General features: G+C 38.5%; 1 protein-coding gene across 1 annotated transcript in view; it reads left to right on the top strand.

The window, feature by feature from the left end:
• The window catches only part of PIK3C2G (phosphatidylinositol-4-phosphate 3-kinase catalytic subunit type 2 gamma), a 242,715-nt gene that overhangs the window by 92,912 nt on the left and 131,054 nt on the right, over positions 1 to 18,749 (top strand). Inside the window, exons 11-14 of the mRNA XM_059472329.1 lie at positions 1,236 to 1,269; positions 8,929 to 9,124; positions 11,831 to 11,953; positions 17,734 to 17,865. Coding sequence (XP_059328312.1) covers positions 1,236 to 1,269; positions 8,929 to 9,124; positions 11,831 to 11,953; positions 17,734 to 17,865 — 485 coding nt within the window. The remainder of the gene's footprint in view (positions 1 to 1,235; positions 1,270 to 8,928; positions 9,125 to 11,830; positions 11,954 to 17,733; positions 17,866 to 18,749) is intronic.

Here is an 18,749-nt window from a genome sequence, read left to right on the forward strand (position 1 = left end):
CTGCTGCTTTTCTCCCCTCAAGTAAGCATTTGACTTCTTCTGTTCATCTTCACCAGAAAAATGCTGGCAGCTCCAAGCTGGGTGCCAGGGGGAGAATGTACATCCAGCATTGTATTTCTTCTGCCACCTCTGCATGCACTGTAATTTTTGGGAAGCATCATGCTGAATACATGTGTACTAACACGAAGCATTCTGAGCCCACTGCAAAGGGATTAATGACTTTGAAGGGCAGAAAACCTTACAGGGATGTAGGTTCAAACAGTGCAAGCCAAAGGCAATACTGAAATGCAAAATTAACTGTGCAATCTCTCTGGTCAAGATTTGCTCCTTGCTTTTGCGTTGCTGTGTAGATACAAGTCTGATCATAGACTCATATAGTCATAGAGCATGCTGAGTTGAAAGGAATTCATTAGGATCATCAAAGTCCAACTTCTGTCCCTGAAGAGGACACCCCAAGAATCACAGCCTGTGCACTAAAGTGTCATCCAAATGCTTCCAGAACTCTGTCAGGCTTAGGGCTGTGGCCATTTCCCTGGAGAGCCTGTTCAGAGTCCAACCAGCCTCTGGGTGAAAAAGCTTTTCCTGATATCCACTTAACCTCCCCTGACACAGCTTCATGTCATCCCCCTGAGTCCTGTCACTGATGACCAGGACAAGACATCAGTGCCTGTCATTTGCCCTCCTGAGGAAGGTGGAGAGCTTTTTGGGGTCTTCCCTCACTCAGTATTTCCCTTTGGCCACCTCTGGTCAGCTGCCTGCTCAAAGGCCCTTACAGAGCACAGCTATTTTCAGTGATCTGGCACAGGAGTAGGTGAAATGGGGGGCACTTGAGTGCAGAATTGCTGCTCCTCACCTTTGAGAGAAGATGCCAAGACCCTGCCCTTTGGGCCTCACATGTGATTGTAAGGCTAGCAAAGAGGTGGAGAGGGAATTCTCACTGTTATACCACTGTGGAGGCTGAGAACGTGTGAGCACATTTGATGAGTGCTTCTTTGTACCTTGACTTGCCCAAATACTGTCAGAAATCAGAACTGAGTGACTTGGCTGAGGTGGTAGAGGAAGCAAGTCCTGGTGCTCTGAATCCCAGTCATGTCTTGTGTCATCATAACATTAAGATAAATCTAAATCCTTCCCCTTTTCCATTGTATCTTCTAGTCCTACAACCATTACAACTTCTACCCAGTCTTTTCTGAAGTGACTGATTATTTTTTTCCTCTCTGGTTTTGTCTTTATAGAATTCTCTTCAAAGTGTGGAAACACCAGGCAAAGGTAGAGTGGTTTTGGTTTTTTTTTAAAGTATGTTAATTCAAGGTGTATCATCATAAAACACATGTTTTGCTATTTGTTTTTTTTTTACTAATCTGAGCGTGCATATTGCAGATGTTTACATGTTAAGGTGTATTATAAGGTAATTTTGATAAGTTGAAATTGAAGTGATCTAAAAGTGTAAATAAAACAGCATTTCCACAAAATAATCTGGAGACTGAAATACGAAGAATAAATAGCAGAGTGAAAGAACTGAGTTTAGGCCATGGTGGTCATGGTAGTTTTCTTTAATCACAATTTTCTATGCAGAGAAAAGGGAAGATAATGAACATCATGAAGGCTGAAAAATTATTTTTCTGTATGACTTTTCCACCTGACTCCAATAACTTTAATTCCTCTTTCTGAGAGCTTTAGTTCTTTATGATCTTTTGCTGTATAAACAGTGTCTTATCTAATGATAGACTGTCATTAATTAACAGTAATGGACAAAATTATAAACCCTGCATTTTGAAACTCTCACTGGCTCAGAGGTGCCCAGCACTGTCAGCACCTCTCAGACCAAGGCATGAGCAGGACTCTGTTCTGTCAGGGGTGGGTTCCAGGAGGGAACAGCCTCATCAGGTGCTGCTCTACCCCTCTGTGGCTGCCCAAATGCAGCTGGGGATGCTGCATGGGTACCATCCAAGTTCTCTCTCTCCAGCTGAGAACTGGGGTGGGTTGTGGAAGGAATTTGTTTCTCTCCATTTTATTTGAGGAAAAAATGGCCTCTGAGATGCTCTTTTCCTCCGTTTGCTTTTCTCAACTGCAGTGTGCTCAGGGAGGCAAAAAAGGCGAATCGGCTGCAATCATTTCAGCAGTCTTTTAAACATAGAGTTGCTTCAAATGCAGGTTTCCAAATGCCAGGCTTGTTTTCTGTATTATTGAACTTCATGAACAGCAGAGAAAGGAAGCAGCAATTCAATTTGCAAGATGCCAGGAGAGGCTAAGCAGCTGGAAGGCCAGGAACACACAGGTGCAGAAGGGAGAAGAATGTAAATTCAGTTTGTGGGTTTCTTCTTTCTTGGATATATTCCTTTTCCCATGTTTGTTTTTTTTTTAACACCCTCAAGGGCAGCTAATTCCTCATGTTAAAAAACAATCAATAGTTACTAGTAAACACCTAACTGAGAAACATCGTCCTCCACACACTCTTCAGAAAATGTAATTGGAATGGATTTAAAACACTCCTCTGATTGCAGGTATTTCCAAATTTGAACTTCATTGAATCAGCACCTCTCTCAAGGAAAATTTCATTTATTGAAGGAATCGGTGTTTGCTCCCTACTTCTCTGTATCTTTATTTATGCCAGGAAATCTTCAACTGTGAAGATTTCTCTGTTTGCTTTTGGCACACCCTAATTTCATAAGAATTGCAGAATCCTTTTGGTAGTGTAAGATTAGAAACTGCAATTTACTGATAGCAAGTCTGAACTTGCCAGGCAATTAGTCATTCTGTGGAGAAGCCTGCATTCAAATTTGTCCAAGGTAACCAAATTTCCATTTCATGTATGTTTTGTCATACTACATGCTTTACATCTGCACCTAATACATTAAATAAATAGACTAAAGGTCAGTAAAATATTTGAAGTTAGGCTCATGAGCTAGCATGTCAAAGCTGGTGTTAAAAACATGTCTGAGATAAACCAAGTGTGAGTGCAATGACCAAATCTGATCTGCAGGGACCTAGGGCTGAACTCCCACATGTGAGGAAAAACCATATTACATCTTCTCTTTTGGGCATCACAAGTTGTTCTTAGTCCCTGTCTTCCCAGTGCTCACCTTCATGATGATGCCACTGATCTAGGAGCACACTAACCTTGAGTGGAATCCAGATTATATTTTCACCTCCTGAAGCTAGAAGTAAAAGCCAAATAAGTGGAGAGTTGTAAGCTCCTGCCAACTTCACCTTTGTGTTTCCTTTTCCACCTCATTTGCTTCCCACCTTTTTTTACTCCATTGTGCTTGGCTGTCTAGTATTGCAGGCGTGCAAAAATCTGCAAGCCTGTGACGCAAAATTAAAGGAAAATCATAGATTTGCTCAGTGCTGTTAAATCTTTCCAGATCTCTGGGAAGCTAAACCCCATGTGCTTTCCTTCCTCAAGCAGCGCATTTGCAGATGAAGTCAGAATTGACTGACAGCCAAGGAAGAGACAGACTGGATTTCCCATTTTCACTGTTCCTTTCTGTCCCTTATATGTATTTATGTTTGTCTTGAAGAAAACAGGATCAAATTTTAACAGCAAGAGCACCAATCAGTTACTCCAACTAATAATTTGTTTCCTTTCCCCTTTTTTCCCCCAAGAAATGATTATTACCCTGAGTATCATAAAAGAGTTTTGTTTATCTTCATTACAGCTTCTCTCTACCACAAAAGAGACAAAGACAAAAGATACTATTAAAATGAAAACCTTACTTAAAAACTTGTTTAGAAGCTGCCTTAACCTTGCTCTTTAATAACAGATTGTTGGAGGTTTATTATTAGTCATTCACCATGGACTAAGCAAGTGAAAGACTATATTCAGAATATCTAGCCTTGATTTAGTGCTTCAATCACTGCCTCTATTAGCAGTGTTATCTCTGTAGAACAATTTATGTCACTGCTGTGAATAAAGCAATACTTATCCACATATTGCTTAAGTCTGGATCATATTCTTTTTCCTCTCTGTGAAGTCCTTAAAATATTATATTCAAGTTTTAGTGCTCAAAATATTTTCTTTATTGTTAAATGGGAGGACCTACAGGCATTTCTAGACATCAGTATCTTTCTGCAGCATCAAGTGTTCCCAGAAAATGAAGATTACTCATGTTAATGGATTTAGCATTGGAGTTTGCTGCAATCCAGAGTGTGAGAAGGCTGCAGGCTGGTGCAGACCTGAGTCTGTGTGTGGCTCTCAGAAGCTGATGAATGAATGTTTATTCCATGTCTACAGCCTGGCTGCTCAGGGTAGGGATTTCAGATCAGACATAATAAGCAGCTTTCAGAATTTGATCAGTAGTTCTCTGGGACCCATCCAGAAGGTCTGGTATGCACCAGGAGCTGATGATATTGAATTAACAATATTTGCCAACTGAATTGCTGGAGTTGTTATCTTTTAGAGTGAATGCAGAAATGTAATGCTTACAATACATGTAATGTAGTAATCATTACATTTAGACTGTAAAGCTTCTCCAACTGTGCTTGGGATTTGATATTTGTTTCTAGATGATAATAGAAGCATTCAAACAGAAAGGCTTTCTATTTTTTAAAAAAGGGGAGGAAAGGGGGAAATTTTTTTTGGTTTGGTTTTTTTGTTAGAGTTTCCTTTGGAGGTGAAAATAATTGTTTTTCTTCCTTTCTTAGCACAAACCCATTACAGTTTTGTTTTGGGAAAAACTCTTTGTTTTACAATATGGAAAAATCTTCAGGGATATTTTTATTGATTTTGTTTCATTTTTCTACATGTCTCCTGCATTGTTTCCAAACCAGAGCACAGCTCCTCACCTCGAAGCTGTTGTTGTGTTGCATCCTGATATATTGTCCCTTTAGCCAGAGGCTTTTTAATCAAGAAAAGTTTTTAAACTGGAACCCCCCAATTCTGCACAAAAAATAGGCAGAAGTTATCAAGGCAATTTAAACCATGCAGGAGAAGAGACATTTTTGATACCAGGATAGCAGGAGATATTAAAGTTGCTTTCAAGGGATAATCCATAGGGTTCTTCAACTAGTAGGAGAAAACAATCCTGTAAATATTGGTGCTTGGAAGCTGCACCTGATAAGTATGTGCATTACAGCCTTTTCATGTTTTGCCTTTTTCTTATTACAATAGTGGCTGAATGAATGCTGCTCAGCATTTTACTTAAAGGTCAAGTGAGTTTCTTTTTTCTGTAGTTTTGGTTTTGGGGTTGTGTGTGTGTATCCTGAACTGTATTCAGGACCTTGCTCTTTCTTTTTTCATCTCTGAAAATAAGCTGGAAAGGAAAAAATCAAGTTCTACTTCTCAAAAGTATTTTTAATCTGTCAAAAGGGTCATAAGCCTTCATTTCAAATTCTGTTCAACCAGATTTTTGTCATGTTTTACCTGGAGAAAACGTGTACAGGTCAGAGAGAGTGTTTAACATGTATTGAACTGACATCATCTGCTGGTGCAGTAACAGCAAGGTGCCTGCCCTGTTGGAAGATCTGGTAATAAAATAATATGGGAATTGTAATACTGGACTGAGAGTAAAAAGTAAGTTGGTTTCAGTGAGGAATAAGATTCCTTACTAAATCTTGAAAGTACTTGCAGGTGTATGATTCACTAACCTTTTCAGGATTGTGAGGATTGTTCTGTTTCTCACTCCAAGTACAATTTATTCCTTCAGACTTCCTGCACAAGGAACAGGAATCTGTCAGAAATAAGCATATCTGGCAGCTGTGGTTAAAGTTCACTTCCCTGGTTCTCCTCACATTTCTGCATGTCAGATTTCTCCTCACCTTCAGGGAGAAGGTGATGGCAAATAATTTCACAGCAGAAATAGATCACAAGGTTTGAGTTGTGAGATGATTAGTCTTGGTCACAGTTCACTTTGCAATGTGGTCCTTTCATTGTCTCTTACATACTGGCTATGCCTGGGACACCTCTCTAGAAAATAGGTTTTGATGTAGCTGAAACTCTGAATCTGCTGTAGGAAGTCCATGGCCTGTGCTTTGTAAATCAGTGAAGCACCAGTCCTTTCTCAGCTGAGATTTATTAAACGGCATAAAAAGCAGTAAAAGTTTTCTGGCTTCATGAATGGGAGATATAATTTCAGCCTACCATATCCTATTCAGCAGCTCATTAAAATACAGTGAGAAAATGCTGACCAAGTTTTCTGAGTAATGGATGTTTACAGACTACCAAAGATGTTTCCCTCTAATTCAGTTAATTACTACTGCTCCTAATGACTGAGGAATGGGAGTTGGAAAAGGGTTGATTCTTGCACAGGAACCGTAGACTGTTTTATAACTGACAGCTAGCAAGAATAAGAAAATGAATGTTGAAAAAAATCCTGGACCTGCAGAACAGACAATAGTTGGACATTTGCTTAAATCTGTGGAACTCTGTTCCTGAAAATATCTTCGGTTTGTATGTTCTAGTAATTAGACAAATAATGCTGAAGGCCATTTTTCTCCCTTGGCTGGCAGTGAAACAGTTTTTCCCCACTTGTTCCATTGCTGCCTTTACCCCTCACATGCTGTTAGAAAAACGTGTTTTGTTTGGTTTTGTCTGCTTGTCTGGTTTTTACACATCTGACATCAGTTTTGTGACTCAGGTAAATCATGAAAATAATTTTTATGCAAACAAGGTCAACGGGCAGGGCAGCTTGGATATAGTGATAGGCATCTTGCATCTTAATCTCTTCCTTGTCTGGCACATGTACATTTTCTGTTATGGAAAATACTCAATTCTGTATTTTCTCCTGACTTTATTACTTGGGAATCCCCTGCTCACAGAGTATTCCCTTCTATATGTGACTTAGCTGAAATAGAATACATTTCTCCTTGTTCTGGAGACAAAATCTGAAATGTTGCTTTACACCTAGAATATAGATTGTGTTAAAACTGTACATTTTCAGAGATTATGAACTACCTTTTACCCTCTTTTGGAGAAAACACTGAGAAGGTTCTGTTCAGAAATCATTGACTTCAACAGGCCAATTTTCATAAATAAGGGGTTTGCTATTACATTACATTTGGCTGTCAACCACTTCGAACAGATTGGAAACAAGGAATCTCCCGAGGAGATGTTGGTCCTTAATGAAAAAATAGCATGGTACTTTTCAGATAAAATACTGGTTCAAATAACAGTCAGCTGATGTCCTCTTCTGGACCTCTTAAAAAGGTTCCATATGTATCACTATGGGTAAATTCCTGGAATGTAAAAGAATTCAGTGCAAATTAAACATTTAGTTTGCAGTTGCTAAGTGATTACACATCTGGGAATGAGAATTAAGTGGTGTTCTAGGGAAAAAAATCACTAGAGACAAAGATTTTTTCAAAACTATTGTGGTGAAGGATGATAAATGGTGAAAATGCTAAAGAGGAGAAATAAAAAAAGGCAATTAAAACCAAATGGTAGACATAGAGACTAGAAGGACTGAGTTTTTTTAGCCTGTTAATCTCTAAAATGATTCAGTTTTCATATGTGGAAGATGATTACATGGCAAGGTGTAGTACTCTAGCCAGTCCTTCACACATGCAATAATTTGCTGTCAATATTTTCAGAAACAAACCTCATTATATGTCAAACTGTTTCAATTTTATGTGTATTTCTATTGTTACATAATTAAAATTTGTCTATTATGAAATGAAGAGAAATAACTTCTTTGCACTGCTTGCAGTGCATTTTGTGACTCAATAGTTCTGGGTAATTGTTGGTTTAAAGGTAAAAGGTATCAAAGGAGGAGAATAAAATTCCTGATTGAGGATAGGGTTTTTTGGAAATAACTATGTCAGAAAACTGGGATAGCTAAGTGCAGTGAATGGTGGTATCTGTGTCTGAGGTTGGACAGGACTGCTGCACCTATGCCCAGGATAAAAAGCTAATAGGAGTCTCAGGCTTCCTATTCCTGGTTTGTTTCTTCTTTTTCTTTTCTTTTTTCTTTCAATAGACTCTATTAGGTGATAGATACCTGCTGACTTCAGTGGCCAGACAAGTCCAGGGAATATTTCAAGAACTGTTAACAGGTGGTGAGAGTATGTTCTTGATCATGTAGAAAAATGTCAGTTAGAAGGGAAAAAAAAAAAAAAAGGAGAATTTGGAGTTTTCCTCTTGGAAGACAAATCAGCCTGATCTTGGAACAATGTAATATACTCTGACACTTTCTCTCTCAACCTAGCCCATGCTTGAGAAATGAGTGCTCTTAACAGCTCTCTTCACTTGATGGAGCCTGCCAGGACTGGGGGTTTGAGTTTACACTGGCAATTAGGCAACCCCAAGCTGCTCCAAAAACAGAGGGGGAAGATGGATAAAAGCCAGGAATTGCAGGGGAAACAAAAAGTACTGCAGAGCTGAAGCCAGAGGGAATGACATAGAGGTGTGGATAAATTTGGATACAGCCTGCATCTCATACCTATGTATACCTATTTATTTCAGTGTCCATTTTTGTGTAATATTATGACCAACCCATGACCACCTGAATGCTGAGTTTTTCTGATTGTGCCTGCTGTTTTCTATGTTTTATTAATTGTTTGCCTACAGTTGCAACAGCTTTATAGTCTTAAAATTTAACCAGTGCCTTTTCTCCCTTCTCCTGCTGCCTTGCCAGTTCCCTTGAAGTAAGTAGCTACTTATCTGCTGAAATGACAAAATACCTACTTGATAAAAATCCTTCCAGCACAAAAATTCAAGGACTGAAATGGCATATCTGAGGTACCCAGTAGCTTGCTGTAGTTGAAAATGCCTTAATTTGAAAGCTCTGTAATGAAAGTCTGTTAAGGATACACCAGAAATGAGCTAAGGCCACTTTCAGAAGCACAGATGGCTAATTGGCTTCAGTTGCAGGTTATGTCATTTCAATTAAACTTTATTAGGAAGCATTTCAAAGCCATAACTGATGGTTTAGGATAAATATAGTTCTTCATAAATGACCTATTGCTAACCTTTATTTATTCCTCTCCTCTCAGTGTTAGTAGAGGCTGCTGTGACTGAGCTCTCCATGGCCATCACTCGTCTCATCCATGCCTACAGCAGCAGCTTTGATGCCAATTTCCAGCTTGCCAGCATCCCTAGGAGCCCTTTATGTGCAGACATCAGCCTGAATTCCCAGCTGAGCTTCACCGTTTGTGCTGCCCACAACATCCCAGAAGCCTGGGTGACCAGGTAGGAGGAGGGCTCATAGGATGTGTTGTCTCTTTGACAAAAGTCATTTTTCACAGACACAGCTCCCCTCTGCTGCTTTGGTGGCGGTCCTAAATTAATGTTAGAGACGGTGTGATGCACACCAGGGATGTTTGGACTGGGAATCGGTGTGGTCTCAGCAGGACAAGTAACTGGAAGGGTTGGAGGCCAGCTTGCCAAGTGAAACAAAGGGGTGGTTTTGCTTGAACCCAGTCTCAGTGAGGCTTTCTCAGCAATTTCTGCTCTTGGTTTGTTCCAACCTAGTCATGTGGCTGAGTACCTAAATTGGTGATGTCCTTCAGAGATGTGATTGAAGTTTAGAGATCCAAGTATACTTGCTATCAGCATAACTAACACAAGAAAACAAAAGAATGGAAATACAGAAATAGAATTTTGATAGAAAAAAGAGACAATTATATAAAAAGCTAATAGAAATATTGTCTTCTGTACTGCTCAAATTTGGTAAAGCTATTTGTGTCATCAAGTAGCTGCTGTCCCTAGTCTGAGCAAAACTGGTGTTCTGCTCTTTCCACTCCAGTGTGATCAAAGGGGGACAGGTGAACACAGTGTGGTAACATTGTTTTCATGAGTTAAAAAGTTGTTCTCAAAGTTTTTGTTAATTTTCCCATTGCTCTCTCTTATAACTTCAACCCCAAATGACTGTGGGATCATTTGCATTAGACTGTGAGCAAGAGACTGTGCTATACAGCATTATCTGTAATTAGCCATTTAACAAAAATCTGAGGGACTTTGCATTAGCTAAGGTAATAAATACAGAACTAGAATCACTATCCCGATTTCAGATGGTTATACCATTGCCACTGCATTTTATGTTTTACCAGAAAAATGTGCTATTCCACATAGCCTAAAGGCCACTGGTGATTTCAGTGCTAGGTTGGAGCACACAAAAATGAGAATATTTCTTCCTTGTAATCCCCCTTTCCAATCTTTCCAATATTCACAACTGGCATGGACTTGTTAACATGAACTGCTGCTCTAACACTTGGTTTTCTCAAATTCTTTTATTGACATTGTTCACATGCATGCTCCCCATTCTTATTTTTCTCCACTGCATAAATTCATGCTGGCAGTTTCCCTTTACAAAGGTTACATTATGATCTTGCAGCTGTTTTAAGATATATTTTAAAGTGTCTATATTTCTGCATATATATAATGTATAAAATGTATTCTATAAGGAAGCATACACATTATGGTATATATTATATTATGTATCTTTTGTTTAAATAACAGAACTTAATCCTTTGATTGTATGAAAACCTTTTAGTTCCTGAACTATCCTCGAACTCTTTGTAATGTTGAGACTCTAGGGCAAGTATTTCCTATCCTACAAGGCAATTTCAATTTTTCCTTCTCTGAACTGACAGCTCAGAGGTACTGCAGACTATGGGTAATTTTCTTTCAATTAAAAAAAAAAAAAAAGAAAAAACCCCAAATCTGCTACAATAATTATAAAATATGTTATAATGTTCTGGAAGAAATAAGTCATCATTCTTATAAATATGGCAAGTCACCTTCAATCTGTGACTGCCTCAAATTTCCTGTTCACATTTGACTGTTTCCCATGTTCATCATTCTTGTCCAGAATGAGATTTAAAGCTGAGCCTGGCAGGAAGATCTGGAAGTTACAAGACTAATTAAGAACATTAGTAATTTATAATCTATTTTGACTAATATTTTAAAATATTTCAGTAAGAGGAATGTGAAACAAGAGATATTTCCAGACCTACATTTCACTCTGAAGCTGCTCAGTTTACTTTCTGAAGGCCAACACAGAGGGCTTGAATGCTTCTGCTGTAAAAATGTATATATTCCCTTGAGTACTGATCTGGTTTTTACAGATTGGGAAAAGAAGGTATAAATAGAATCATAGAATACCCTGGGTTAAAAAGAGCCTAAAGATCATCCATTCCACCCCTGCTGTGGGCAGGGACACCTCTGACTATGCCAGGTTGTTCAGAGCTCCATCCAACCTGGCCTTGGACACTTGCAGGGATCCAGGGGCAGCCACAGCTGCTCTGGGCACCCTGTGCCAGGGCATCACCCTGACACTAAAGAATTTCATCCTAATATCCAATCTGAACCTAACCTCCTTCAGTTTAAAGCTTTCCCTTGTCCTGTCGCTGCATTCCCTTGTCAAATATCCCTCCCCAGCCCCCTTTGGGTGCTCTGATGTCCCCTTGGAGCCTTTTCTTCTCCAGGCTGAGCAAACCCTGTTCTCTCATTCTCCCAGGAGAGGTGCCCCAGCCCTCTGAGCATCTTTGTGTCCCCCTCTGGACCTGCTCTGACAGTTCCATGTCTTTCATGTGCTGGGGGCCCCAGGGCTGGATGCAGTTCTCCAGGTGGGAGATTTCTTGCTGACTCTAGGATGAGCAAGTTCCAACACTTATGTCCAAATTTTCATTCACTGCAATAATGAAAAAAAAAATTAATGTCAAAAACTTGAAACAGAACCCAAGTATCTTTAAGACTTCTCTTTAATTCTGAACTTTAAGGAAAAAAACCCCAAAAACTTAAAAGCCCCTCCATGCACATATTGATATGATGTGAATTATTATAATTCCTTTTCTCATGTAAGAGTGGATTTTCATAAGTTCCTGAGGGAGTGACTCCAAATATACTGTGCTGGACATAGTATATTAAAATTAATTTTATTTTTCTCCTTTGTAGCTACAAAGTTTTCTCTTTTTCCTGTTTACTGACTTATGCTGGGAAGACAATATGTCAAGTGAAGATTTGCAAAAATACTCCAGTTAAAAGATCCTTCTTTTTCCTGGCTGACTGGAATGAGAAGTAAGTTTTGGTCTGTGTTTGATATATGTTCCTCTGACAGATATTACACATCCGATATTCATTAAAAAAAAAAAAAAAAAAAAAAAAAAAAAAAAAAAAAAAAAAAACCAAAAGACCCAGAACAGCATATTTTTTAATTGATATTCTTCTGAGCCAATTAAACTGCACAGAATTCACAGAAACGTAGAGATTGGAACGAGAAAGGGATGGGACAGCCGGAGAAAGGGAAATAGGACTGAGGTAAGTCTGGTCTGACAATACATTAAACTGAGCTGGTCTGTGAAGAGCTTTTGTTCACTGGAGGGATCCAGGAGTGCTAGAACTGAAAGAAGTGCAATTAAAGGCCTTATTTATGTTCTTTGGAGGAATTCCACCTTTTGGATCTATCTTTAATACATTTGCAATCCAGCTTGAGAACCTACTTTAACATTTCTTCAAGGTTCTTGTTATAACAAACAAGGCTGTTTGGGTTGTTAGGTTGGAGTCTTATTTGTTTGTTTGCCTGTTTAATTTTTGGCGGACTATTTTATTTGGTTGTTTGTTGTTATGTTTTTGGTTTTTTAATTAGAAGGATCTGCAGTTTTGCAATGAGGATCTTAATTTGAGACTTGAATTTTAGGATAAAAGCTGCCTGTTACCTGTCTGTCTCACACTCAGTCAGCATTCAGTTAAGGAAATGGCATGAAAAAAAGCATATTTGTAATAGATGAGAGAGAGATATACCTTTTTTATGATTTGGTGGTGATATGGAATTCTTTCAGCTTCTTGAGAATGACATATTTATATTTACAATCTTTGAAATTTTTTGTATTTTGCATCAGTGTTACTGTATTCTAAATCTGAAAGCAGCTTGATAACGTTACAATTGAACAGAGGCCACAAGTCTGAAAAGGTTTCTTTTTGGGTTTTTCCCTAATTACAATTGTATTTGTATGTGTAATTCATAACTTATGTTTGCCTTTTTCTGAGACACACAACAGAATCAAACTGGTGAATTGGAAGAAGAGCTTTTCATGTTAAACACATTTATCTTAGTGGAATGATATAGGAAGATTAGTATGTTTCGGTATGATTAAGAAACAAAATGGGTGAACTTCTGCTAAGTATCCAAATAAGGCCCTTGATGCCCTCTGAAGGCTGCCCTAGAACAGAGGCTGGATGGAGTTAAAGAACAAAGCAGGGATTTATCCAAAGAATCTCCTCCATGGATGCACCTTGGGCAGCACCAGAGCCCAGCCAGGGCTGCACCCAAGATGAACCAAAATGGCCCCAAAATGCACGGCCGGGCACGGGCTCTGTCCCTGGGATCAGTTCTGCTCCATTTGCCCCTTGCAGTTCATTGTCCCATTCCAGCTTCAGCCCAGGCAGTCCCACCCTGCTTGTTTTTCTCTCTCCAGCCCACGGGGTTTGTGCTCCTGGGCTGAGATTTGGGTCATTTGTCCTTGGTGCCCAGCTGGAGCAGGAATTGTTTTGTCTCCCTGCTCTGTGCACAGAGCTCAGCATCCCCTGACACGAAGCTCAGACCCACACACTAAAGCAGCACAGAATGTGAAAATATCAAAGCTGAAACTCAAGGCATCACCCTCAGTTGTGTCCATAGCATATAAGTATGTGTCCCTCAGTCTTTTGTATGATTGGCAAGCAGCTGCTGTCCTTGTGTTTAAAAAATCATATTATTCCCTTTTCCAAGTTTCAGTCAAATAATTTCTTATGGTACATACAGGCAGATAACATTGAAGGATATGAAGAGAATTCTATTTCTTATGAGCAGTTTTGGCTTCTAAAAGGTGGCTAATACTTTTCTGGAATTCATGTTACAAAACATTGGCTAAGATGGAAGATAGAAAAGAAATAAGCATTTAGTGTAACTGAAGCAGAAATCCTGCTCCTCTTCTGTTTCATGAAAATGTAAAGCAATCAGCCAGAAGCTTCAGGTTTTTCATTGAAACTTCTCCCTTGCAAAATCATTATTAAATGTTCACAATTCCATCCAAATCTTGTTGGAAAAAGAATAAATGAAATATGCAGAACAAGTCCTTTCATAGGTCATAGATGCTTGTAAGAGGCTTTTAATGTCAGATCTAGAAGTGCATGAAACATTATAGCATCATTTTGGGAGAGCATCTTTTTACTTTTTATTGTTGCTTAGTTTTCAAAAAAATAGTTCAAAATCCATTTCTAATAAATTCTAAAGTAAAAATCTGTGAATTTATATCTGTCTGGTAGGTTTTTGGATATTTCCCTCAAACATTAAAGGTATTCACATATTTTCTGCCTCTAACTGATTGACCTGGATTTGTTTAAGTCTCAATACATGAGGGGAGGTTTCTTGAACCCCTTTTCCTGAGGTGCAGGCTGAGAATCTGGGGAACCAGGTATGCCATTATTTTTTGTATGTTTAACATGTATCCAGAACTGGGTTTTGTGAAAAAAATGCTCTTTTTGAGTCAAAATGGAGATGCCAGGTGAGAATTTTAAATCAGGCAGCAGCCTTAAATGGAGAGGAGGTTTAGATAAAATGTTGGTAATAGATTCTTTACTCTGAGGGTGGGGAGGCCCTGGCACATTTTGCCCAGAGAAGCTGATCACAGCTGTTAAAAATGAGTGAGGTAAAAGGTCACCAGGAGGAGCATCTGTTACATTAGGAAGTCAGATATTCTCTCTATAGCTGTGGATCATTCGGACCATAAAATAAACCTGGCTAATTCAAAATTAGTTCTGATCTTACATTAGGATTGATTTGAATGGGATGGGGGGAGGGAAAAAGGCAAGTAGTGTTTTGGTGATGAGGAGTCTAGGTAGAGAGCTTCTGCCAAAGACAAGGCTTGCTTTATTTACTCATTTTTATTAATTTGGTTTCAGTTTTCAAGTACTTTAACCAGTTAGTGTCTAAACTTGATCATGATGAGGTTTTATGTATAAATATAATCCATCTTCTGTTAAAGTCTGTTATCATATTTAATCTTTCCCAAAATGTTCTCAGAAATTATGGAAATAATTTGATTCCGAAGAAGCTTGCCTTGCGCAGTGCTTCTTCTGTTTGTTCTTTTTTGAGAGTGTAGTTTTGCTTTAGAACTTGTAAATTACCTTTGGAAAGCTGATTGTCTTCTTGATGCAGAGTCCAAACAGGCTGGTACCATTTAACTTATAATGTGTAAAGTCCAAATTTGCCCCCCTTATTTTCTCATCAATTTCATTTTCTGGTGGCTGAGATCTCTTAGTTATTTTCTTTGGTCTTAGCTGGTTGCTCTTGATGTATTTATTTCACCATCTCCTCTTTTTCCATCCTTCATAATTTATGTTAAACCTACAGACACAAAGTATGGAATTAACATTAAGCCAACCATTCATCACCTCAGATACTTTCTTGGCACTGGTTTTCCCTCTTCTCCCTATTTTTCTTGGCTTGTCTGTTTTGTTTCCATTCTCTCTGGGTTGCCCCAGAGCTTTTCTGTGTTGAGTGCTTTTAGGAAACAAGTTGTATAATTTTATCTGATACCTGTGAATGGCACCTTCTCAGTGAGCAGCTTCTTTGTCTCATTCCTGGCCAGAGTTCCATCCCTTCTTCTTAGTCACCCACTTGGCTCAGCCTCCTGCAGTCACAAAGGCTGAGACCAACTGGGTAAATTCAGATAGGCATTAATTAAAGTTCTGTCTTGGTTTTGCGTTACAGAAGTGATGTTTTAGGAGAGGCTGTTGGTACTTTTCGCTGTGTCTGACAAAAAGAAATAATTAGTGATGGCTTTGAGAGTTGATAGTCTGTTGAACTACTAAGAAACTGAACATGCTTTTCTATAAAACACGTGTTAAACATAAAAAAATCTTGGGAAATCTTGGCCAGGAAATCTCAAATTAGCGAACCAAAACCACTACAAGTTCTTAAAAGCAATACAGATATTCCTCTTCTTTGTTTATCACATGTTTCCAGAAGAGAAATTTTGGTCTTCTTTGGCCCATACTTTAACTCTTGGGATGTGTAACTTGTCAGAGTTTCCAGGCTCTTTTTCTGCTAGAAGTGGTGGTGCATGTGTCCTAGGGAAACTCTGGCAAGCATTTGGTTTCTGCAGTGATGATATTGAGAATTTTTGTTCACTGCTCCAGCTTCAGACAGAGTGTTAACAATTGTCTGTATCACAAAATGCATGTCGTGATGTTTTTATTACTGTCTCTTGAAATCATTAATGGTTCTTAAAGTTAATTCTGTCAAACATTTTTATGTAACAAATGTTGTTGGCCTCTCAGTGAAAAAGAACAAGTTATTTTTAGCAGGTAAACCAGTTCAGTTTCCCAATAACTGTTTCTAACTAATTATGAGTAAGGAAGAGTTCATGAGACAGGGAAAGCAAACTTGAAAGCTATTAATAGGGACACGTGGGAAGACAGGTGAGAGTTGCTTCTCAATTCTGTTCATGGTAATCAGAAAGAGAGGGAAATGGCTGTCTTGCTTTGTTATTCAAGGAGGGAGGTGTGCAAATTTGCATCATTTCCAAATGTTGGAAGACTGATGATCTTAAATTTTGACCTTAATGCTGATTTGGAGTACTTCAGATTTTCAGCCGAAACCCATCTAATTCCTTTCAGTAGCTCCTCAGCACAGTCCAGGAAACTTTCCCAAGTCCAACAGAAATTTGATAGATTTGGAACTGGGAGCAAAATCTTAGGCTGATTTTTTGTTTCACTATTAGCATGCCTTACTTCTGCACCCATAATTCTTATGTTTTACAGACTAATATACTTTTAAAATGCAGTTTTTACTTTTGCTTGCTGTTTAAGTGTGACTATATCTCTTTAAAATTGCTGAGTTGCATTCTTCTGTCACTCTATTAGTCAGATTTATCTTTTAGTCTGTTTTCTTAATCTCCAATTTATGCAGATCTTTTGTTTTCTTAATGATTATATTATCAATGGGGAATAATCCTTTTAGCTCCTAGCTCCTTATATTGATTTTGTTTATACAGAAAAAAATGTAATTAATTTTACTCTCTGCTTAAGAAATTTGAGTTTCTGCTGAATATACATGGATAAGGCTAGAAAATTATCTGTTCAGGAAAAAGAAAATGCAGACTTGTGTGGGTAATTACACATGTGATCTTTCCATACAGCATGAAACTAGCTGGTTATTGGAATTATTCCAAGTTATTATTTTAGATAAATTTTCATAAATTGTATAAATGAACTGAATGACCAAGAAAGGTAATGGTCAGTGTGAAGTTGAGATGAATATTGATGAAAAATGAATTTTCTCACTAAAAAATGCAAATCTGTCATTGCTGTTAAAACAACATCTGCCTTTAAGTTATGGTTAAGAAACACCACACCACCAAAGCACACCTGAACAAGAGAAAGATTATCATTCAGCAAGTCTTGCTTTTTAAGTGGTGTTTTCCTCTGAAGACACAAGACAGCCAATAATTGCTGCTTGACAGTTTTCCCTTAACAGGCTCCTTATTGTGAAATAGCCTTTCACTGATAAGGTAATTCCAAAGGAAAGTTTAATTAAGTTCTTCCTGCCTTTGCCAGCTCTAGTAGTTACCACTGAAGTGAATGAGTTTTTATCTGCCTCTTCTCAAATGCTGTGACTCAGGTTAATGGTTGCCAATGCTCATCAATGTATTGAAGGGATCTGTCGGTGGCATTTTCCTTCAGAGTGCAACTTCTGTAGTTTATAGAGCTCAATAGATGTGTTAGAACATGTAGAAAAATGTAGAAAGAACCCACTTGCTGTAACAATGCTCTAATATTTTAGCTTTTCTTTTTTCTCTTTTCTGGTTTTCTTGTAGGGTCAACTTCCCTCTACGAATAAAGGCTCTTCCAAGGGAAACTATGCTGACCATAAAACTGCTGGGAGTAAACAGTGCCTCTAAAAATACAGAAGTGCTTGCTTGGACATGCTGCCCATTGTATGCAAAAGGGTAAGTTTGGGTTTGTATGACCTTAAGAAAATACTATTCTTGAATAGTGGAGACTACAACCTGGGAGAAATATAACAATACAAAATTACTCATTTCAGGACCTCCTGTAATAAGACTGAGAGGGTCACTCACAGCAAATTGCTTTGGATGTGCCAGTAAGAGCCACATCCACAGGTGTCTTTTCTCCCTCTCTTTTCTCTCCCCATTTTCCCTCCCTTCCCTCTTTCCCTCTTTCTCTTCTTCCTTTTCTAGTTTTAGATGACTCTAACACTTCCTCTTTCTTCTTCACAACGGCTGTTTTTGGGGTTTTTTTTTTTGTGTTCTCACACACTTTCATTCTGCTGAAATTGGGACAGTTAGTGCTGACCACAATGAGCACTTCTCACTCTCCACACCACTTTAGAAGCTTTCTTCTCTTTTCTAACCACTTCTTTCTGCACTGTACACAATGTAACAGTGGCTTAAAGGTGCTTGTAGCTTGAATGTCTCTGCAGTGAAGTACAAATACCCAAGGTAAATTTTCTGCAGTGCTCTAAATATGTTTCAGTAGCACTGAGACACCTGAATTTAGACTGAGTCTTTGCAGTTATAAGAATTTTTTATTTGGGCTGCATAGCCCTGCAGTACCCTCAGTGCAATAGAGGGATATGTTCAAGCCCCCCCAAATTTCTACATTAGCATCAACCTCTAAGCTGTAGCTCTTTCCTTATCTTGAGACATCTTGATCTACTTCTCTACATGGTGGCAATCACCATTCAAAACAAAATAAAACAAAAAAATTGACTGCATATATTAATTTACCATATTTGATAGACCTTGTGTTTCCTTGAACTTTTAATCTGAGAGGTGTAGGAAATTATTTGGACTGGGCTAGATGCTTTTTC

This window comes from Ammospiza nelsoni, chromosome 5, assembly GCF_027579445.1.
Source record: "Ammospiza nelsoni isolate bAmmNel1 chromosome 5, bAmmNel1.pri, whole genome shotgun sequence".
Classification (NCBI taxonomy): Eukaryota; Metazoa; Chordata; class Aves; order Passeriformes; family Passerellidae; genus Ammospiza; species Ammospiza nelsoni.